Source organism: Bos indicus x Bos taurus, chromosome 5 (assembly GCF_003369695.1).
Source record: "Bos indicus x Bos taurus breed Angus x Brahman F1 hybrid chromosome 5, Bos_hybrid_MaternalHap_v2.0, whole genome shotgun sequence".
In the NCBI taxonomy this organism is placed as follows: Eukaryota; Metazoa; Chordata; class Mammalia; order Artiodactyla; family Bovidae; genus Bos; species Bos indicus x Bos taurus.
This window is the reverse complement of record NC_040080.1, coordinates 20104878-20128575: the sequence shown is the minus strand read 5'-3', so window position 1 is coordinate 20128575 and position 23698 is coordinate 20104878. Positions and strand designations below refer to the sequence as shown.

The window sequence follows — 23698 nt, the reverse complement described above, 5'->3', positions numbered from 1 at the left end:
ACGTGTCGTAACTGGACTTATCATGGTGATTAGTTTGAAATCCATTGTCTTGCAATTAAAGTACTATTCAGGAAATAGCTTCATTGTCTTTTTAAACATTCATACAAAGCCCAATCTTCTGTGTGTGTTTGTGGCAAGTGGCCTTCTGACGAAAAATGTGTGGTTCACTGTGTGAATCTTTCACTATCCAAATTAGTTTAGCTTGACATTTTAAGTTACTTAGGAAGTTCCGGCCACAAACGGTTGACTGTAGTCTTAGTTCTCTAATAAGAGCTGGAAGTAAAATGCCTGATATAAATGTGGTAGAGAAAGATGTTTTCCAACTGTGTGGATTGTAAAATGAGGTAAGAATTTGGGCTGTAAGGAATGAGGGTGAGGACTGAGGTGATAAAATAATGCTACTGATAAGACTCTAGTGTCTACACAGGGAAAGTGGTTCACAGTTACAGAGTTTTCAAGGATGAGAGACCTTGAAAGAGTGCTATAATTTATAAATTGTAAATGTGTTTATAACTTGTTTAAGAATAAGCAGATATGGAAATTCTTGTTCTCACAGGTAATGAAAGGGAACTATTAAGAGAAAGAGGTAAGAGAATGGAAACAGGTAAAATTTATGACTGACAATGGAATGATTAATTTCACTGGGAAAAATACATACTGTAAAGTGTTACACAGATGCAGCATATTATTATTGTGAAATAAAGTATAAAACTTATCATGGAAGCTCACAGGAGGGAAAACATTAAAAGGAAGTAAAAGATATTTACTAATTTAAAAAAGTGAACAATTCCAGATAAAAATTTAGGAGAACATTCAAATAAAATATCTTACATTAGATGCCATATAGAAAGAAAAATGTGTGTGTGTGAGATTGAAATTAAAAGTCATGTATTAAGATTTTGTTTGATGATTTACTAAGTGAAAAAAGTGACTTTTACCTATTGGAGAAAATTGAGGTATCATAATTTAGGATGGAAAATTTTCTTTATCCTTGATAAAAGTAGCAATCAATTTAGATAGAAGGCAATTCAGAGGAAGAAAAAGATGATTTCTAATTCTTGTTAAATGACTGCATTTATTTCTTAATTCCTTTGGTATTTTGAGTATCTTTATAAATCTGCTCAAAATATTTGCTAGATAATTCCAACATCTGTGTCACATCAGCACAGCTTCTGTTGATTGTCTTTCTCCATGCAAGTCCAAATTCTCATGGCTATCTGTATGCTGAATAATTTTGAATTGTCTTCTGGACATTTTTAATAAACATTTTGTTAGGAGACTCTTTGTTTAAACGTGTGGAGCACATCCAAATATTTGGTTTGTGCAGACAATCACTCTGGATAGGTTCAGGCCTTCTGTGAACTCTGTTCCAGTTCAGTTTTCAGAGCCCTTGTAGTTTTATTTGGATATTTCTTGGAAGTGCATCAACTAATCGCCAATCTGGAATGTGGGCAATGTTCCTCTATAAATTTAGGTCTCAGTGTCTTTGGTACATTGGAGTCGGGTGTAGGCATGCACAGCTGGTGTGTCTGTGGACAGGGGGAATGCAGGAATTTGCTACCCTCTAATCACATGGTGTGCTGTGATTCATGGGGTCGCAGAGTCGGACACAACTGAGCGACTGAACTGAACTGAACTGAACTGAATCACATGGTGATGGTTTTTTTCTGGTGATCAGACACTCCCTTGAAACTATACAGAACCTTCACAATGAGTGATCACCAGCATAACAAAGTTACTTCTTCTATGACTCAAGAAATGGACAAAATTATAATGATTTTTGAAGCTCCTTGCCAGGAATCAGAGGTAAAGATCAAATATATCTATTACAACACAGTTTTCATTCACTCAGATGGTGCTAGTAGTAAAGAAGCCCCCTGCCAATGCAGGAGATGAAAGAGATGCAGGTTCAATCCCTGAGTGGGGAAGATCCCCTGAGGTAGGCAATGGCACCCTGCCCCAGTATTCTTGCCTGAAAAATTCCATGGGTAGAGGAGCCTGGTAGGCTATAGCCCATGGAACTGCAGAGGGTCACACATGATTAAGCACAGAAAACAAAAGCAAAAAGTTAAGCACAGTTTGAAAAGTATCAGAACTTAGATATGGCAGAAATATTAGAATTATCACACTGGAAACTTTTTAAAAACTCTGACTGACATGCTAATGACTCCAATGCAAAATATAGACACCATGAAGAATAAATAGGTAGTGTAAGGAGAACATAGAAATTATAAGAAAGGAAAAAAAGCAATGTCAGAGAATCAAAAACACTTACAAAAATACAGTGTCTGATGATCTCATTAATAGATTAGACATGGCTGAGGAGAGAATCTCTGAGTTTAGGTCATAGCAACAGAAACATCCAAAACTGAAAAGTTAAAACAAAACAACTGAAAAAAAAAAAAGAAAAGAAAACCCAAAACAATATCCAAGAACTGTGGGATAACTACTAAAAGTGTAACATGTAATGGGGACACCAAAAGGAGAAGAAAGAAGTAGAAGCAATATTTTAAGAAATGGACTGAGAATTTACCTCAAATTAATATCAAACAATAAAGCACAGATCTAGGAAGCTCGGAGAAAACCAAGCAGCGTAAATCCGCGCACGCACACACACCTCCCGCAAATACATCTGGGTATATCATAGTCAAACTGCAGAAAATCAAACAAAAATTGAGAAAAAATTTGAAAAGAAGCAAGAAGAAAAAAAATTACTTTGCCACCTTTTGTTATCTAAGAAGCCAGGTATATAAGCAGAGTGGAGTGAAATGTTCAAATTGTTGAGAGAAAAAAAATTACCAACCTAGAATTCTATATTCTATGAAATCACCTTCAAAGTGAAGGGGAAAATAAAGATTTTTTCCAGAAAAAGAAACCTTCAGGGAATTTGTAGCCAGGAGACCTTCCTTATAAGTATGTTAAAATAAGGAAGGACTAGAAAGAGGTAGGAGAAGGCAATGGCATCCCACTCCAGTACTCTTGCCTGGAAAATCCCATGGATGGAAGAGCCTGTAGCCTGCAGTCTGTGGGGTCGCTAGGAGTCGGAGATGACTGAGCAACTTCACTTTCACTTTTCACTTTCATGCATTGGAGAAGGAAATGGCAACACACTCCCAGTGTTCTTGCCTGGAGAATCCCAGGGACGGGGGAGCCTGGTGGGCTGCTGTCTATGGGGTTGCACAAACTGAAGTGACTTAGCAGCAGCAGCAGCTGCAGAAAGAGGTAAGGAAAGCGATACAGGTCAGAAACTAGAATCTACTTTGAGGAATAAAAGAAAATTTTAAATGTATTTTTCCTATTCTTAATTGATCTCACTGGTAACAGCTAGTTTCAAAATAATGACTGTATTAGTTCCTTGTAGTTTATGCATAAGTGGAATGAATGACAGTAACAATGTAAGGGACAAGAGTATAATTAGGATTATTTTGTTATTATAAGATATTGCACTATTCTTTTGAGGTTTACAGTATTAATTGAAAGCACATTTGAGCTAGTTGTAATTTTGTATTACAAGCTTCAGGGCAATCACTAAAAATATTTTTTTTAAAAGAAAGGAGTGCAATGGATACAAGATAGGAGAGAAAATGCAATAATCTAAGCTGCCGAACTAAAACTACCTAAGGCTTAAAAAGTAGAAGATAAAATGGAAACAAAGAACAATAGCAACAAATAGAAAACATTAACAAACATGGCAGATATTAATTCATCTGTTTAAATAATCATCTTCATGGCAATGGTTTAAATATACCAGCTAAAATAAATTGTCAGAGTGAAACAAACAAGATCCAATTTTGTATTTTCTATAAAAAATCCATTTTAAAGATGAAGATATATGTAGTCAAAAAAGGAAAAAGGAAACCAATGGAGAAAGATATTCCTTGTGAATACTAATCAAAAGAAAGCTGGAGTAGCTACACTATATTAATTTCATTTTTTTAATGTTTTATTGTAACATTGAGTTGATAGTAGTTTGGGGGTATTAACATTAAACCAAAACCCTATGAAGCACTTGGAAATAATTTCATGCAGAGCAACTTCTAAACAATCAAACTTATCAGGGAGAAAGAAGGACATTACATAATCATAAAACAATTCTCCAAGAAGACAATTGTTTTGTATGTGAACCTAACAACAGTGTCAAAATGTAAGGTAGAACCTGATAGAACTGCTAGGAGAGACAGGTGAATTCACTATTATGGCTGAAGACTTCTGTAACCGTCTGTCAGAAATGGGCAGACCCATCTGGCAGAAAATCACAACACAGTTGTACTAACAGCACCATCGATCAACTGTACACAAAATAATTGACATTTATAAGCTACTTTATTTAATGACAGCAGAATATACATTTGTCTTGAGGTTATTTTGAATATTTGCCATACTAGACCACATTCTGAAAAATTATAGCTTAAAAAATTAAAAGAATAGAAATCATATAATGTATGCGCTCAGGCCATAGTGGAATTAAACTAGAATCAGAAGGCTACATAGAAATATAACTAGAAAATCCTAAATACAGGAGATTTAACAACATATTTCTAAACAATACATGAGTCAAAGAGGATATTTCAAGAAAAATTTTAAAATATTTTTAACTAAATGAAAATGTAACTTAAGAATTTGTGACATAGAGTAAAATAAGTGTTTAGAGGAAAGTTTACTACATTGAATGCACATATTCAAAAAGAATAAATATCTAAAAACAAGTATCTAAGCTTTAACCATAGTAAACTAGAAAAAGAAGGGAAAATGCAAAGTGAAAAGAAATGAAATTGAACAGTAGAAATTAATAGAGACAATCAATGCAATCAAAAGCTGGCACCTTGAAAAAGATCAATAAAGTTGATAAGCCTCTAGAAAACAAAGCTGGTTCTTCAGCAGAAATAAATACAATTGATAAACCTCAAGCGAACTGAGGAAAACGGAGAGAAGATACAAATCAGTAATATTAGAAATAAAAAAGGGGAAATACTACAGAATCTTTGGATATCAAAAAGATCATGAAAGAAAATTATGAAAATTCCTAATTCTACAAATTCATTGTACAGTCTTGCTTCACTTGGATCTTAACAGTCCACGGGATTGCAGAGTTGGACAGGACTGAGCAACTAACACACACACACACAATACTACAGAGTCTTTGGACATCAAAAAGATGGTGAAATAAAACTATGAAAAATATTAATCCCACAGATTCATTGTACAGTCTTTCTTCACTTGGATCTTAACATCTATACATTTTACAAGCACACATACTGAAGAAGGCTAATGTTTCTAATTACTATAAAATGTATTGAGCTACATATGGTTCAGTGTTTAAAAGCAAGTTAGCTGGAGTTCCTTTTGTTCAACATCTGGAAGAAAACTATGATTTTTATTCTAGATCAGCACTTTTGAATCAACTTTCTACAGTGGTGGAAATATTCCACATCAGTGCAACCACAATTGTAGCCACTAGCCACATGGAGCTGTGAGTACTTGAAATGTGGCTAGATTTTAATTTTTTATTTAATTATAATTGATTTAAATTGTAATACTCAAATGTGATTAATGACTATTCTATTGCATAGGAGTTTAAGACTTCCTTGTGGCTCAGCTGGTAAAGAATCCTCCTGCAATGCAGGAGACCTGGATTCAATCCCTGGGTTGGGAAGACCCCTGGAGAAGGGAAAGCCAACCCACTACAGTATTCTGGCCTAGAGAATTCCACGGACTATATAGTCCATGGGGCTGTGAAGAGTCGGACACGATAGAGTGACTTTCACTTTACTTCACTTCTAAAGGTGTGGTTTGGATTTAGACCTTAAAGCACCTAGAGAAGAATTTTTTCACCACCGTTTTTTACCACCAATGTCAGGAGAGGAGTAGCAAAATCAACGCATATTTGAACACAAGTTCTTGTTTATTTCTTGTGAAAAAGTGTACAGTTATAGATGGTAGACAATGATCAGATATTTATTTGTTGTGTTTACACAAATGAGTACCTGAACAGGGTATTACTCAAGGATTGATTTCAAAAGATCGGATGCTTGTGGTCATGCAGAAGATATTATGTTGGAAAAGCTGTAAACATGCAGTGCAAGATTAAAGCCTTGACAAAAATTCTAATTGGGGAAAACTATGGTAGAAGCGTAATTCATAGTTACAAAGATGGGCTTTGAGAATGAACAAGAGAATGTGAGTATTGGTTGGCCAATGGTAGCTGTGTGATGCTGCCAAGTAATATAGACTCTGTGACAGTCATTCATTTTACTAGTAAAGTAAAATGAATAATAATAATAGTTTAATAACTTTTAGGATACAATGACTTAGACAATATAATCACTATATATGTTAAATTCCATATAATTAACTGCTTGTTGTGTGTCTTAAGCATAAAATTATACAGATTCAAAGAGATGTAAATAATAAAAAAAAAAACCAGAATCCTTGGTATGCAGGAAAATTGCTAGTAAACAAGTAAATAGATCTTCAGTATTTCCAAAGGCCTAAGAATGGAAATACCTAACTATTGATTTACAGGTGCCTGTGAATATACATTTATACCACTGGGAGGCAGTATAACATTAGATTAAATAGGACTTTAGCAGAGAAACAAATTTGCGTACAAATCTCAGCTATTTTATTCAGTGATTCTGTGAATTCAACCAGATATGGTAACTTTTTTTTTTTTTCCAGATATGGTAACCTTTTTTAAGCTCAACATTCAGATCATGGCATCCGGTCTCATCACTTCATGGCAAATAGTGGAAACAGTACCTGACTTTATTTTTCGGGGCTCCAAAATCACTGCAGATGGGAATTGCAGCCATGAAATTAAAAGATGCTTACTCCTTGGAAGGAAAGTTATGACCAACCTAGACAGCATATTCAAAAGCAGAGACATTACTTTGTCAACAAACGTCTGTCTAGTCAAGGCTATGGTTTTTCCAGTAGTCATGTATGGATGTGAGAGTTGGACTTATAAAGAAAACTGAGTGCAGAAGAATTGATGCTTTTGAACTGTGGTGTTGGAGAAGGCTCTTGAGAGTCCCTTGGACTGCAAGGAGATCCAACCAGTCCATCCTAAAGGAGATCAGTCCTGGGTATTCCTTGGAAGAACTGATGTTGAAGCTGAAACTCCAATATTTTGGCCACCTGATGGGAAGAGCTGACTCTTCTGAAAAGACCCTGATGTTGGGAAAGATTTAAGGCAGGAGAAGAAGGGGACGACAGAGGATGAGATGGTTAGATGGCATCACCTACTCAATGGACATGAGTTTGGGTAAACTCTGGGAGTTAGTGATGGACAGGGAGGCCTGGTGTGCTGCAGTTCATGGGGTCGCAAAGAGTCAACACGACTGAGCAACTGAACTGACTGACTGACTAACAAATCTATGTCTGTGAAGTAAACCGAAGCAATTCCAGGTCTCACCAAAGGATCACTGCCCTTCATTGATTGGTGCCCAGTGATGGAAAGGAATTTTTTTCTGCACGTTTTATTTAACCTTTTTGATTCAGGCAAGAAAATAAAACTGGTCTGTGTTATTTTGACATTTTGACAGGGAAAGAAGATTGTGGAGTAGATTGTCTAAGTTAAAAGCACTTTGCATTTTATACATCTAAAACTCTTGTGAACTTGACTTATCTTGTTGCAGCTCACTTACTGGATGTGAGTTTACTGCTTTCACTTCTCACTTCCTGTTTTTGCAACTACTTATGAAACAGTGCCATATGCTTTTGATTAAATAGAGACATTACTGTGACAGAGACTTTGAAAATGTTTCAGAAAAACTCTATCTCCAGAGAAAACGTGGAAGAGGGGCGATCTGGTAAGTGAAAATTAATAAACTTTGACAAAGTAAAATGGGAGCTGGGGAGGGGAATAATTCTTATTCCACTGACTACCAACAGGATAGAAATTGCACTTGAGGAATATCAGTACCTCACAGTTCACCTCTCTAGAAGGAGAGATGGTTTAAAAGTCTAGAGGTGGCTGAGAGGACAGGTAAGTGTTACATCAGTTATTACGCTACTGTTTATGTTACTTAAATATTTCACACGAATTACATTACAGGAGGTTAATAGAAAAATGCTCTTTGGGTTTATTTTATTAGTCTTTATATTTTCTCCAGGTTGCTGGCAATTTGCACTCTGGCAAGTCACATTATGATATTAAATAACAGACGATTATATCTCAGAGTAATGATAAACAGACACCAACATTTGGTAATACATATACTAGTAAAAGTTGCCCAAACCTACTGTATAGCACAGGGAGCTGTGTTCAATATTATGTAACAACCTAAATGAGAAAAGAATTTTTAAAAGAATAAATGCATATATATGCTTTAAAAAACTAACTATGGCACCTTTGCTGTAGTGTGATTGAATCTAGTAATCGCATGTTTGCTGCTGCTGCTGCTGCTAAGTCGCTTCAGTCGTGTCTGACTCTGTGCGACCCCATAGACGGCAGCCCACCAGGCTCCCCTGTCCCTTGGATTCTCAAGGCAATCACGCTGGAGTGGGTTGCCGTTTCCTTCTCCACTGCATGAAAGTGAAAAGTGAAAGTGAAGTTGCTCAGTCGTGTCCGACCCTCAACGACCCCATGGACTGAAGCCTTCCAGGCTCCTCCATCCATGGGATTTTCCAGGCAAGAGTACTGGAGGAGGGTGCCATTGCCTTAATCACATGTTTAGAGCCTGCCATTTGTTAGACATAGAGCTACAAAGACAAATTACATTTAGACCCTGATTTCAGGGCTTCATCATCTCAGGGACAGACAAATGAGTTACTATAACTTGATGTGATTAGAGTGAGAAGATGTTTAATGAAACTTAGGGAGTTGGTGATGGCATAATTGTGAAGTTACTTTTCACCTGGGCCTTGAATGATACTGTCACTTTTTCTGAAAGAAATAGGAATAAAAGTCAATTTTCTTCAAAAAAATTCTAAGTAAATACAAAAGTATACTTTCCTTCCCTTGGTCACAAAAATGCCCTGCAAAGTTTCCTTTTGGAGTAAAGGGTAAATGTGATTTTTCAGTGAGATCATTAAATGTTTCAGCTAAAATCAATTGAGGCCTATTTTGTGTCCAGATAATTTTCTCTTGTCTCTCCCTCTCTGTCTGTCTTCCTCTTTATGTCTCACGGGGTCTGCTTTACTTTTGTGTTCTCTCTGTCTTTCATTCTCTATTCATTTGATTATAGTGGATCTTATATGGCCAAGCTTTATGTCATCCTATTTAGAGTACAATACCAAAGTAGTTTATATAATGTGTCTTACCAGAGATTTTCAGTAGTGAACATAAAAAATATGAGCATATTTTAAACCTAACCATTTTAGTTAAACAGGTTTTTTTTAATTAATTTATTTTTAACTGAAGGATAATTGCCTTATAATATTGTGTTGATTTCTGCCAAAAATCAACATGAATCAGCCATAAGTATAACAGTTTTGATTTAGTGAGAGCATCAGTATTAATTCAACATAGTGATTTATTATTAAAAGCATTTGTTGAAATATAGTATCTAGTTAATACTAGATTAATATAGTTAATAAATTAGTTAATATAGTTAATGTTGTTATTTCAACATCCCTGCATTACAAAAAATAATTATAACCTCCTTCTAATCTCCCCAGTTGATATTAGCTGAGAATTAATTTCTTGCTGTTGCTAAGTCGCTTCAGTTGTGTCTGACTCTGAGCGACCCCATAGACAGCAACCCACCAGGCTCCCCCATCCCTGGGATTCTCCAGGCAAGAACAATGGAGTGGGTTGCCATTTCCTTCTCCTGTTCCCTAAAGAGACTTTTGTTTATTAAAACCATGAATAATTATTGACTAAAATAAAAGTTGCCCCCAAACTGGGAATATTGATATACAGATCCTACTTTATAATTTAGAAAACAAATGTGTGGGTTTGGGAATAGGATGCTAAAGCCATCCACCAGAAAATGCTTTAACATTTTTAGTTTATAACAAATTTGATGAGAAAGATAAAGAGTATATCTCATGCATGTTTGTACTTCAGCCCAGCAGAAAGAATATCTTTTACTGAACATCTATTTTCTGGTAAAAACATGAATTTCCATCTTTCTTTCCTTCTCCCTTTCTCTGAATTTTACTTTTTTATCAAGGACAAGACGATATTGAATTTCCTGAAACACAGGGTTCACGCTTAATCAAAAAGAAAATTCTTAAAGAGCTTTAATGTTTACTAGCTAAGCCAAGGGCTTATGTAGCTGAAACTATTTGAGCAGTGCAAGTGTGAAAGCTATTATTATTTTTTTTTAAATTTAAACTGTTTCTGTAAGTTAACTAAGTTTTCTAGAACATAAAACTAAAGTTAAAACCAATAGACCACTTGTAAAAGAATGAAACTAGAACACTTTCTAACACCATACACAAAAATAAACTCAAAATGGATTAAAGATCTAAACGTAAGACCAGAAACTATAAAACTCCTAGAGGAGAACATAGGCAAAACACTCTCTGACATACATCACAGCAGGATCCTCTATGACCCACCTCCCAGAATATTGGAAATAAAAGCAAAAATAAACAAATGGGACCTAATTAACCTTAAAAGCTTCTGCACATCAAAGGAAACTATTAGCAAGGTGAAAATACAGCCTTCAGAATGGGAGAAAATAATAGCAAATGAAACAACTGACAAACAACTAATCTCAAAAATATACAAGCAACTCCTACAGCTCAATTCCAGAAAAATAAATGACCCAATCAAAAAATGGGCCAAAGAACTAAATAGACATTTCTCCAAAGAAGACATACAGATGGCTAACAAACACATGAAAAGATGCTCAACATCACTTATTATCAGAGAAATGCAAATCAAAACCACTATGAGGTACCATTTCACACCAGTCAGAATGGCTGCAATCCAAAAGTCTACAAATAATAAATGCTGGAGAGGGTGTGGAGAAACGGGAACCCTCTTACACTGTTGGTGGGAATGCAAACTAGTACAGCCACTATGGAGAACAGTGTGGAGATTCCTTAAAAAACTGGAAACAGAACTGCCTTATGATCCAGCAATCCCACTGCTGGGCATACACACTGAGGAAACCAGAAGGGAAAGAGACATGTGTACCCCAATGTTCATCGCAGCACTGTTTATAATAGCCAGGACATGGAAGCAACCTAGATGTCCATCAGCAGATGAATGGATAAGAAAGCAGTGGTACATATACACAATGGAGTATTACTCAGCCATTAAAAAGAATACATTTGAATCAGTTCTAATGAGGTGGATGAAACTGGAGCCTATTATACAGAGTGAAGTAAGCCAGAAGGAAAAACACCAATACAGTATACTAACGCATATATATGGAATTTAGAAAGATGGTAACGATAACCCTGTATACGAGATAGCAAAAGAGACACTGACATATAGAACAGTCTTATGGACTCTGTGGGAGAGGGAGAGGGTGGTAAGATTTGGGAGAATGGCATTGAAACATGTAAAATATCATGTATGAAACGAGATGCCAGTCCAGGTTCAATGCACGATACTGGATGCTTGGGGCTGGTGCACTGGGACGACCCAGAGGGATGGTATGGGGAGGGAGGAGGGAGGAGGGTTCAGGATGGGGAACACATGTATACCTGAGGTGGATTCATTTTGATATTTGGCAAAACTAATACAATTATGTAAAGTTTAAAAATAAAATAAAATTAATTTAAAAAAAAAAAAGGCAGGGAGGGTGGGAAGCCAATAAAAAATTCTCTATAAAAAAAATTAAATTAAATTTTTAAAAAATTAAATTAAATTAAAAAAAAAACCCCAATAGACCAGTATTATGGTTCATTTCTCTGTTCTTCTGTGAGATAATCCCTAACACTATTTTTCAAATTAGAAAATTGGTTATTTTGTTCAGAGTATAATATAAGGCATTCGAATTTAGAGGGAGACAAGAAGAGACAAACCATAGGAGATGAGAAGAAATTTTCCTTTGCTTTTCTGGTTGGTTTAAGAATTCAGTTGATTTGACATAGGTAACAAGAGAAAATCAAAGAAAAGTTGGCTAACAAATATACATGGGACAGATTCAGGAAAACTGAGTAACTGGTCAAAATGGCCAAAAACTTCACATGAAATACCATCTCCAGCTAAAGACAAAAGATGCTGGGGGTGGCGGCTTGGGTTGCAAAGGGGCAGAAGGTCATTGACATGGACATGAAAAAAGGGGAAGTTGGGTGAATAAACATTTGCAGGGCCACACAGAAATGATAGACACAAAGCTAAGTCTGAGAGTCTGATCTCCAGGGCCTGCCCACTGTTCCCCACCACATTCAGGCCCATATCTTTGCCAGAAGTCCTTGAGGTGAAAGGAGGTCTGGGTTCCCAGGAGCCTGCCAGGAGGCTGGTGTCTCTTGGGTCACTGGGGCTGGCAAGCACTGGGGTGAGGGGTCCTGGGTTTGTGGGAGCCTGCAGGGAGTCACATAAGCCTGCAGAATCAAGCCTGATGTGATGCTGGGGAAGGCAGATCTGGGATGTATAGTGAAGTCAGGTGCTGTTTTACTCCCCTTTTCCCAAGAGGAATGGGTCTCTCTCTTTTCTGGACTGCCTAGTCCTGAGGGAAGGGTTTTGGGAGGCTGATCCCAAAGAGTTCATCAGGAGCCAAGTGTCACATGAGCCCCACCTGGAACTGCTGGAGTTGGCAGGTGCAGAGGGGCGACAGGAGCCTGGGCTCCTAGGAGCCCACAGGAAGCTCTGGGTGGAAGCTCTCTGAGGCTGCATTCAGTGAAGTCACTCAGTCATGTCTGATTCTTTGCGACCCCGTGGACTGTAGACTACCAGGCTTCTCTGTTCATGGGATTCTCCAGGCAAGAATACTGGAGTGGGTTACCATTTCCTTCTCCAGGGGATCTTCCTGACCCAGGGATCAAACCCAGGTCTCCCACATTGGAGGCAATCACTTTAAGGCTGCATTATCTGCCTGGAATTGGTGGAGTACAAGGAGCTGGGATGAGGCAGGGAGTAGGTGTGCCTGGAATCCTTGGCTCTGGGGAAAGTATTTTCATGTGCAGATAATTTTCAAATTGATATTTCTACTGGGAGGTGAGTGGATGTGACTTCTAGAAACACTTTCACTTCTTTCTAATCTTTATGCTTTTTATGTACTTTTCTTGCCTCATTGGCATTGATAGACCCTCTAGTAAAATGTTAAATTGGATTGGTGAGAGCAGACATCCTTTCCTTGTTCCTGGCCTTTGGTGGAAGGGGTTCACTTTTTCACCATTAAATATCTTGTTAGCTGTACTATTTCTGCAAATGACAAGTATCGGTTTATGTCCTTCAATTCCTAATTTGTTGGAATTTGTTATCTTGGTGAATATTATGTTTTTCACATATTTTGTCTATACTTATTGAGATGATCATATCCTTTCTCTTCTCTTATTCTGTTAATATGATGAATTGCATTGATTAATTTTCTAATGCTCTTCTCAATACTTCTAACCAGATTTCTCATTTAAGGAGGTAAATCTGGACTTTTTTTCATCCTGATTTCTACTCTTTTTGTTTCTTACTATTTCCCTATCTGTTCTTCCAATTACTGGAAGATTCTCTAGGGGAAAAAACTCAATTTCTCTTACTCTCGTCCCCTTTGGGTCATGGCCATCATTTGTGGACTTTGATCTCTTGTGAAGAAGGTTGACAATAGGAGAGGTGAGGTACAGCTTACTTTACAGGTTTATTCTGTGTTAAATCAAGTCAAGTTTTTCTCCCTAATATGTCCATGAGATTGAGATTCTGACATTTGCATTTATAGGTAAATTACTCGGAATTCTTTACCTGCTGAGCCAATCGGGACAAATACTCCAAAGGATATGCCTACCAATTATATCTTTTGTAACTTCTGCCAAGTTTTATCGTTTCATCTTCATTGCATCCCTAGCTGCAAATCTAATGCTATTTTATCCTCTTTTCCCAGGTAAGTTGGGTGTTCTCTAAACTTTACAATGTTCTTTGCACTTTTGCTGCTAAGTTGCTTCAGTCGTGTCCGACTCTGTGCGACCCCATAGACGGCAGCCCACCAGGCTCCCCTGTCCCTGGGATTCTCGAGGCAAAGAACACTGGAGTGGCTTGCCATTTCCTTCTCTTTGCACTTTTATATAGTCAATAAATGTTTATTGAGCTCCATTATGAACCAGGCACTGTGTGAAGTGCTTGAGGTATGGTATACCATGAACAAAACATGCACGCACACACACACACACACACACACACACACACACACAAATCCCCATGCCAGTGAACTCCTATTCTATCAGGAAGACACAAATACTATAATAAAAAGTAACAGGGTAAGGAGTACAAGGGGCTTTCCTGTTAGAGGTGGTGAAGAATTCACCTGCAATGCAGGAGACCCCAGTTCAATTCCTGGGTTGGGAAGATCTGCTAGAAAAGGGATAGGCTACCCACTCCAGTATTCTTGGGCTTCCTTGTCGCTCAGCTTGTAAATAATCTGCCTGCAATGTGGGAGACTGGGTTCAATCCCTGGGTTGGGAAGATCCCCTGGAGAAGGGAACTGCTACCCACTCCAGTATTCTGACCTGGAGAATTCCATGGACTGTATAGTTATTGGGGTCGCAAAGAGTCGGACACGACTGAGCGACTTTCACTCGTTCACTCAAGGAGTACAAGTGTATAGGCAAGCCTCCTTGAGAGGATGACTTTTCAGCAAACTATTGAGGGAGATGAAGGAGCCATTGGCTATGTGAGGAAAGCATTCCAGATGGTGGGAACAAGCAGAATGAAAGAAGGAATCTCCTGATAGGTTTGAGGAACAGCAAGGAAGCTTCTTCAGCTAAAGCAAGGTGAGAATGAGGAAGAGTAATGGGCTGGGAGTCACAGTATTATAAGTCAGTTAAAGATTTTGGATTTTGTTCTGAGTGCAATGAGGAGGAACTAGATGAGAAAAATTGTAGGAGAGGAATGTCATGATCTGAATTTCATTGTAGAATAATCATTTTGACTATTACATTGGGAACAGATTGTTAGAAGAAAAGTTAGACATAGGAACAGCTACTAGGACAAAGTTGTAGAAATCCACACCAGATAGGACAGTGGCTTGGCCCTGGTGATAACAGTGGAGGTGGGACAGGGTATCGGAATCTGTCTATTCTGAAAGTTGAGTCAACAGTATTTCCTATCAGGTTGGCTAAGGGAGGAAAAGCGAGATTATGAAGCAAAAACATCTATGCTTCCCATAGCCTATACTCTGAAATATTGCTGGTTACAGAGTATCTAATCAGGGCCCGTATATTTTTACACATATTTGACAGAAATTCACATAAAACAAAAAACTTCTGGAAACCCTACATCGTATTTTTGGTACTAAAATCAGTATTTGAACTATGCTATATTTTGTCTACTAGAAGATTTTTTTTTTTTTACTAGAAGATTTTTTACCCTTAAAAAATGTAGCATAGTAAAATCTAGGAAAGGTAAGGAATTTGCCTTTCTTTTGTCAAGAGAAGAAGGACAGATATAAAGAGGCTGTGGGGAAAGGGAAAATCTGTACGATGCTTGGAAAGAGTACTACAGAAATTAAATGCTACAGAAATTGATTTCTTTATAACAGTTAGTGTCCATGGACCCCTGGGAAGTGAGGTACACAGATTCTCTGCTTGAAGATCAGTGGACTGATGGCTTTTGTACCTGAGATAAGACTGTTAGTGATGACTCCAGGAGGCAACAATTGAATGTACAATACATACTTCAAGACTGACCTTGGGTAAAAGTTCACCATATAAAATATATATGCATTTATTCATATATTAGTTTCTGTAGTACATTTTGTTCCAAGGCAATTCTCGATCTAATAAAATCATTTAGGGAAAGCAACTACCACTAGCTCGCACTCAGCAAGTGATCACATATCTCAATACTGCATTTTCCAAGAAACCAAAAGAAGAAAATGATCTTAGAAAAGACTGTTGTTTGGGGAAGCAGTGAAATGCAAACAAATTTCCAAATATTGACTAGCAGTTGGCGCTTTATAAATCGTTATGGCTAGCAGCATCCTAAGAGGCATTAGTAATACTAGTTGGCAATGCATTATAGCTCAGCAGTTCTGCACATAACTGAGAATTGGGCAGCATCCATAGAGGGTATTTATTACATAGCCAGGCATTTGAGATGTCTTTCTGGAAGCAAAATATGATGAGGAGGAAAATTATGTAATGAATGGTACTAAAATACATATAATGGAAAGCTATTTATTGGGAAAAGCAAACACATTTGGGCATTGAAGTCATTTCTAAAAATCTGTCTACCAATTGAAAGTAGCTCCTGCTCGGATGTGAAGAAAAACAAAATGCTATTTCCAAAAGTCCTAAAAGTACAAGAGTCTAGTTGATATTCTATCATGTTTTTCTTCAAATCCCTCATTTTGGAATTTCCCTGGTGGCTCAGACGGTAAAGACTCTGCCTGCAGTGCGGGAGACCTGGCTTCAGTCCCTGGGTTGGGAAGATCCACTGGCCTGGAGAATTCCATGGACTGCATATTCAGACATGACTGAGTGACTTTCACACATATATACTATGCAAGATTTATGCATATGTGTGTATATATGTGTGTATACATACATATGTAAAGAAAAAAAGGCTGACCTCAGGGTGGTAAGTGGAAAAATAGATGAAAGGGATGAGAAAATTTGTTATATTCACTGTGTTTGTCCAACTACTAGTGAGAAGAAGAGAGCTGGACTCACATGTTCTGTATGTTCCCTGCTCAAAAGGATGGATAGGATTTGGAAGTAAATGTTTTTATTTTTCGGAAGACACAAGGAACTGGACATTCAGTCAGACATTCTGTACTTCATTGGAAGCTGTCCTTGCTCAGTTTGAAACTAAGGATGAGCTGGTAAGAAATATTTTTGGATCATGTTCTTTGTTAAATATTTAGCCCCTGAGAAGGCTATAGGCTGCATAGGGTGACAGCTGAAAGAAGAGGAAGGATCCCATTCCAGGCAGACTTGGGGACTTGGAGTGCATATTGGTGCCTGATATTTCTTGGGTATGTTCTCTGCCTGGAACCCTGTGAGACAATTTGGACACATTCTCTCTTGTATCCTCATAGTTAACCTTTAGTTAAAAGTATTGTTCCCATTGTACAAAGAAATATGGTAATCATGTAATTTATCATCCAAATCAGGACATTTTGGGGAGTGAAAATGACGATATTAATAATATGTTGGTGCCACAGTTATAACCTGGGACTTTCTCAGTAAAACTGAGATGTGTGGTCACTTTAATGTAATTTAGGATCAGAGATGTTTGAGTGACTTAAGCTGAGAACTGGGGACTAGTCTCCCACCAGATTCTAAACTTATCAATTATTTAGGCTGCCATTTAAAGAGAGATGTCTAAGGGGAAGAGGACTCAACGGTAAAACGAAGGAGACATGTGTTTTCGCTTTCTGTGTTTTATAATAGAACTTCCTGATAAGATACAAAGGCCATTCTGACCATTGGATTGGCCTTAGTAGAGAATCATCACATCATGTTTGGAAATGGACAGACAACTCTAAATATAATGCCTCGTAAGTTTATAGACTTTCTTCTACTGTATTCACGTGTGGTTTGGGGTATGAATTGTGTTTATGAGAAAATAAATTTAATATCATGGAAAAGTTATGAATTAAGAAATAGAAATCCTTTGTATGCTCTTCCATTTATTAGTTGCACCTTTGGAAAAACTTTAATATGATTTCAGCTGAAACCTTTTTCATGACGATAACATTGGATGTAGTTCTTCCACTCTCACCCACTGACTTAAACTGTGCTAATTCCCTACTTAAAAGGCAGAGAGAACAGCTGAGGCACACGAGGGTCCTGCAGTCTTAGAAAGCCACTAAGAATTGATATCCACAGACCCTCAGTCCACTCTTTCATTTGCTACATTCATTCTTAAAAGGAAGGTTGTCAGGGAACCAGTGGGAATCCTCTGTAAATTGTCTCTGGGAGGAACTTAGTAACATTCCTTGGATTGTGAGTGCTTCAGTGGGGATGTTTTGAATGTAATCATTACATTGGAGCAGATAGAATATAAGGGTGCAGTCACTTCCCTCAATCAAAACTAAGCCCTTTTAATAATTTACTAGTAAGTAAACACGTTATTTTCACACATGTATGAAACAGGTCAGTAGAGCACTGAAAATATTCTTCACTCAAGGCCACTGGCAATGAAAATAATCAATAATAGATCAATAAATTATCAATAATAATAATAGAAAATGTTTTTTAGTCTTCAACCAAGTTGAGGACTAAACTAGACCATTTCCTAGATTACTCGGAGAAACTGCTCCAGAGAAACAGGGTTTCTAGCTCAGTTTTACATCTTGTCAGAACAGAGAACATTAAACAAGTCAGGGTTGCCTTTCTTTGAGGTTTCCCCTAGGAAAAAAAAAAAAAAAGAATAGACCAGCACATACACAGTGGATCAGTATGGCCCTAGCACCTGGGAAGGGAGTCTTATCACCAAAGGAGACCAGCACTGATGTCTCAAGAAGGGGGACATTTAATCTTTATTTCTAACATGGACATTTTTACTTCTGGTCAATGTATCTTTTTCTTAAATAATTAAAGCAGAAGTATAAAATATGCTTGATAGGCCACAAATAGGTTGTTTTAAATAGCATAAAATTTAATTCATGTATAAACCAGAATGACTTCCCTATATCTCCATATGTGAAATTTTCATTTATCACCACCCATGGCAACAGTTTACTTGGCTACCACAGCAAGCACTGGTTAAATACCTAGTCAACAACATAACTAGATTTGGGATGGATAGTGATAATCTTCTGATACTCCAGCAGAGACTTTGAGAATATAAAAGGAACTAAATACAGAAATGATATATATTTACTCAGAAGACTTATGAACAACAGATTTTCACTTTTCTCTTGTTCACATTAGCAGTAACTGCAGTGGGGGTGCTGAAGCATACATAGGAGGAATGAATGTAGATGTCCAGCCTATGCTTTTTTAATATTTTTGTGCTTGGTTTTAGGTTTGCCATCACAGGAGATGCAACATGTGGCTACCTGAATGACCTTGGAGTTAGCAGTGCCAGGAGTTATACAGATAGAAAATGGATTTGCAGCAAACAAATAATGTTTCCATGTCCTTAAATTCTTCAAGTCCTTTTTAGGGAATTTCATACACCATCTCAAAGAGATGCATTATAAATTATGCACAGTTGCTGCTTTATTGCTTGCTCTTCCAAAAATATCACCAATATTCGTTTATAGCATTGTTAACAGTAAGGAGACAAGCTATACTTGAACGATACAGGGATTTGGAAGAGCATGATTCTAAATTAAATAAGCCTTATATAATATGAGTTGATATTTATGTTTTGAACCCAGTCAATGTGAATAAATGCCTCTTCCTATATACAAACAGTACTTTCTTTGCACACATGGGACCATAAAAATAAGTATGATAACTGAAGCCATGCAAAATGAGTTTAATCACTGATGTTATTAATTGGTTAACACAGTTGAAATTCTCTTACCATCAGTTACAAATGTATAGGGAAAATTGTTTTGGACTTCCCTGGTGGCACGGTGGATAAGCATCTGCCTGCAAATTCAAGGAACATGGGTTCGATCGCTGGTCCAGGAAGATTTCACATGCCACGGAACAGCTAAGCCCATGTGCCACAATCCTGAGCCTGGATTACAGAGTCCATGAGCAGCAATTATTGTAGCCCAAGTACCCAAGAATCTGTCCTCCGCAGCATGAGAAGCCACTACAATGAGAAGCCCGTGCACTGCAGTGAAGAGTAGCCACCACTCTCTGCAACTAGAGAAACTGCAAGACAAAGAAGACCCAGTGCAACCAAAGATTAACTCATTCATTAAATTTTTTGTTTTAAAAAGACACATATATAGGGAAATTTTTAAAACTCCCAAGACTAGAGACTTACCTGATTGTCCAGTGGCTAAGACTCTGCTCCCAATGCAGGAGGCTTGGGTTCAATCCCTGATCAGGGAACTAGATCCTGCATGCTTAAACTATAACATTCCCCAGGCTTGTTTGAGCCAAAAGTTCCCACTTGCAGCAACTAAAAATTCCACATGCTCTCTAACAAAGTTAATCGGCTGTACAGCATGTGAAATCTTTGGTTGATGCATGTGAGATTTTACTCCAATTAAAAGAACAAAATCTTACCACAAAAAGCAGGGGAAAAAAAAAAAAGGCATCACAGAAGCTGGCAAGGAAAAAAAAAAAAAACAGGATTCCACATACCACAACCCATATAGAAGATTCCTCATGCTGCCAGTAAGATCCAAGCAGCACCCCCCCCAAAAAAGTTTACTAACCATAATATTTATTGTAGAGTCTATATTTTAAAACATTAGAAACACTGAAAAAATGCTTTGTATACTTTAATTCTCGGTGTTTATAAGTTACAGTGTGCTAAATAAATGTTATCCCTATAAACCAATATTTTGGTTTTGGTATTTTATATATCAATCTTTTGTTTACCCTTTATTGGATTTTAAATTCCTGCTTCCACTCTAATTAAATCACAAATAGTTACTTCTACCCATTAGCCATGTGATACCCAATCTCAGAATATATGATTGAGTTTGATAAACAAAATGTTTTAAATTTTTACAGCATTAACTACACTGTATTCATGAGTATACAAAAGTAGAAAATAGTAACTTATATCCTCTCTATGTACCTCCATTTCTCTTTGACTCCTTATCCCCTCGTTTTAACTTGTTTTCAATATCTGTGACACTATTTCTGTTTTATAAGTTCATTTGTAGCCTTTTTTTGTTTTTTAGATGCTACATGCAAGTGATATCATGTGATATTTGTCTTCCTTGTTAGTTTCTTAGTGTAATTTTATGCAATCTTGTATATATTAATTTTCCATATATGTATAAATATTATATGTTTAGGGGCTTCCCTGATGGCTCAGTGGTAAAGAGCTGCCTGCAATGCAGGAGACCTGAGTTGCATCCCTGGGTTGGGACAATCCCCTGAGGAAGGAAATGGCTGCCCCTTCCGGTATTCTTGCCTGTGAAATCCCATGGACAGAAGAGACTGGCAGGCTACAGTCCATGGGGTCTCAAAGAGTCAGACACAACATAGTGGCTAAACAACAACATAATCAAATGAACCAATTCTTCAAAGTAAATCTTCCACACATTCTGTTAGTTCTGTTTTCCTGTAGAACCCTGACTGTCATAAGAAATTAATTCCTTAGAAAGCAAACTTTGACTGAAGGGGACAGGGGACAGGAAGAATGCAAGATGCGTTCTGTCTATTTCCTTTGCTTCCTTGGCTGGACAATTTGGAAGCACAAGTGCTTGACAGGTTCACAGGAGGCATCAGAAAGAATGAACAGTCTGCTCAGCTTTTTCTAAAGATGTAACATTAAACACCTTAACCTTTTAAAATGTATTTATTTATATACTTATTCATTTATTTGTAAGATTTATTCATATTAAAGATTTAAATTTATAGAATTTATAACTACAAAAAACATAATATAAATCAATAGAAGTACTGCTAAGCAAAATTGATATGTCCATAAAGTGAAATAGTATACAATAATAAAGTAAAATTATAATGGTGTGTGGAAGGAGCTATAAGATGTTGAGGAACTTGCTTGGTCATATGATAGTTCTATTTAAATTTTTTTTTAATTTAATTTTATTTTTAAACCTTACATAATTGTATTAGTTTTGCCAAATATCAAAATGAATCCGCCACAGGTATACATGTGTTCCCCATCCTGAACCCTCCTCCCTCCTCCCTCCCCATACCATCCCTCTGGGTCGTCCCAGTGCACTAGCCCCAAGCATCCAGTATCGTGCATCGACCTGGACTGGCAACTCGTTTCTTACATGATATTTTACATGTTTCAATGTCATTCTCCCAAATCTTCCCACCCTCTCCCTCTCCCACAGAGTCCATAAGACTGTTCTATACATCAGTGTCTCTTTTGCTGTCTCCTACACCGGGTTATTGTTACCATCTTTCTAAATTCCATATATATGCGTTAGTATACTGTATTGATGTTTTTCCTTCTGGCTTACTTCACTCTGTATAATAGGCTCCAGTTTCATCCACCTCATTAGAACTGATTCAAATGTATTCTTTTTAATGGCTGAGTAATACTCCATTGTGTATATGTACCACTGCTTTCTTATCCATTCATCTGCTGATGGGCATCTAGGTTGCTTCCATGTCCTGGCTATTATAAACAGTGCTGCGATGAACATTGGGGTACACGTGTCTCTTTCCCTTCTGGTTTCCTCAATGTGTATGCCCAGCAGTGGGATTGCTGGATCATAAGGCAGTTCTATTTCCAGTTTTTTAAGGACTCTCCACACTGTTCTCCATAGTGGCTGTACTAGTTTGCATTCCCACCAACAGTGTAAGAGGGTTCCCTTTTCTCCACACCCTCTCCAGCATTTATTATTTGTAGACTTTTGGATTGCAGCCATTCTGACTGGTGTGAAATGGTACCTCATAGTGGTTTTGATTTGCATTTTTTCAGGAAATTCCATAATGTTTTCCATAGTGGCTTACCAATTTAAATTTTTACCAGCAGTGCACAAGGGTTCCCTTTTATACACATTCTTGCCAAAACTTGTCTTTTTTATAATGTCCAATCTAACATTGTAGCTTTGATTTTTGTCTCTGATGATTAGTGATGTAAAACATCTTTTCATGTTCCTGCTAACTGTCTCGATGCATGATACTGGATGCTTGGGGCTGGTGCACTGGGACGACCCAGAAGGAGGGTATGGGGAGGGAGGAGGGAGGAGGGTTCAGGATGGGGAACACAGGTATACCTGTGGCAGATTCATTTCGATATTTGGCAAAACTAATACAATATTGTAAAGTTTAAAAATAAAATAAAATTTTAAAAAAATGTATATTCATTTCCTCTCATGTTTTAATTAAATTATATGGTTTTTGTTGTTCTTGCTGTCGGATTTTGGGACTGTGGGCTGGGACTCCAGTTCTGTTGTTCGTCAAGGCTTCTCTGGACCAGTACTTAACCCACACATACACTCAATCAACATGTGTAGGGATGACACAGCTGGGCTTATGGGAAGCAAGTGGGACTGAGAATTTGTGAGCTCTTCCCAGGAGGATAGAAGTTAAGACTCTGAGTTTTGTCACCACTGCCAATGTGGCTTTAGCAGGGTAGAGGGCCTGCTAAGCTGAGACCCATCGTCCTGCCCAGAGTTCTACCAGGGCTTGGTATCATCATCCACATTTGGTGGGAGAGCAGGTCTCTGTGTTCAGAGGGAGCTATGGTAAAGAATCAGCCTGCAATGCAGGAGACTGGGGTTCAATCTTGTGTTGAAAGATCCCCCGGAGAAGAGAATGGAACCCACTCCAGAATTCTCACCTGGAGAATTCCATGGACAGAGGAGATTGGCAGGCTGCAGTCCATGGGGTCACAAAGAGTTGCACATGACTGAGAGACTAACAATTTTTTTTTGCTGCTGAAATGTGGAAAGTTTTCTTAACAAAAAAAGGCTAACAGAGTTTTGCCAAGAGAATGCGCTGGTCACAGCAAACACCCTCTTTCAACACAAGAGATGACTCTACACATGGACATCACAGTATGGTCAACACTGAAATCAGATTGATTATATTCTTTGCAGCCAAAGATGGAGAAGCTCTATACAGTCAGCAGAAA

The 23698-nt window shown here is 37.6% G+C and overlaps 1 protein-coding gene across 2 annotated transcripts; it reads left to right on the top strand.

Moving 5' to 3' along the window:
• The first annotated feature begins 7298 nt into the window (after positions 1 to 7298).
• On the top strand, positions 7299 to 20467 carry LOC113892445 (C-type lectin domain family 2 member D11-like). Of its 2 annotated transcripts, XM_027541283.1 has the most exons (5): positions 7299 to 7811; positions 13776 to 13937; positions 16699 to 16874; positions 17446 to 17552; positions 19025 to 20467. In XM_027541283.1, exons 1-5 carry the CDS (start codon positions 7760 to 7762, stop codon positions 19143 to 19145), a joined length of 618 nt encoding a protein of 205 aa, XP_027397084.1. In that variant the 5' UTR covers positions 7299 to 7759; the 3' UTR covers positions 19146 to 20467. The 2 variants fall into 2 exon arrangements, with proteins under 2 accessions (XP_027397084.1, XP_027397085.1); XM_027541284.1 differs by lacking the exon at positions 13776 to 13937.
• The last annotated feature ends 3231 nt before the right edge of the window (positions 20468 to 23698 follow it).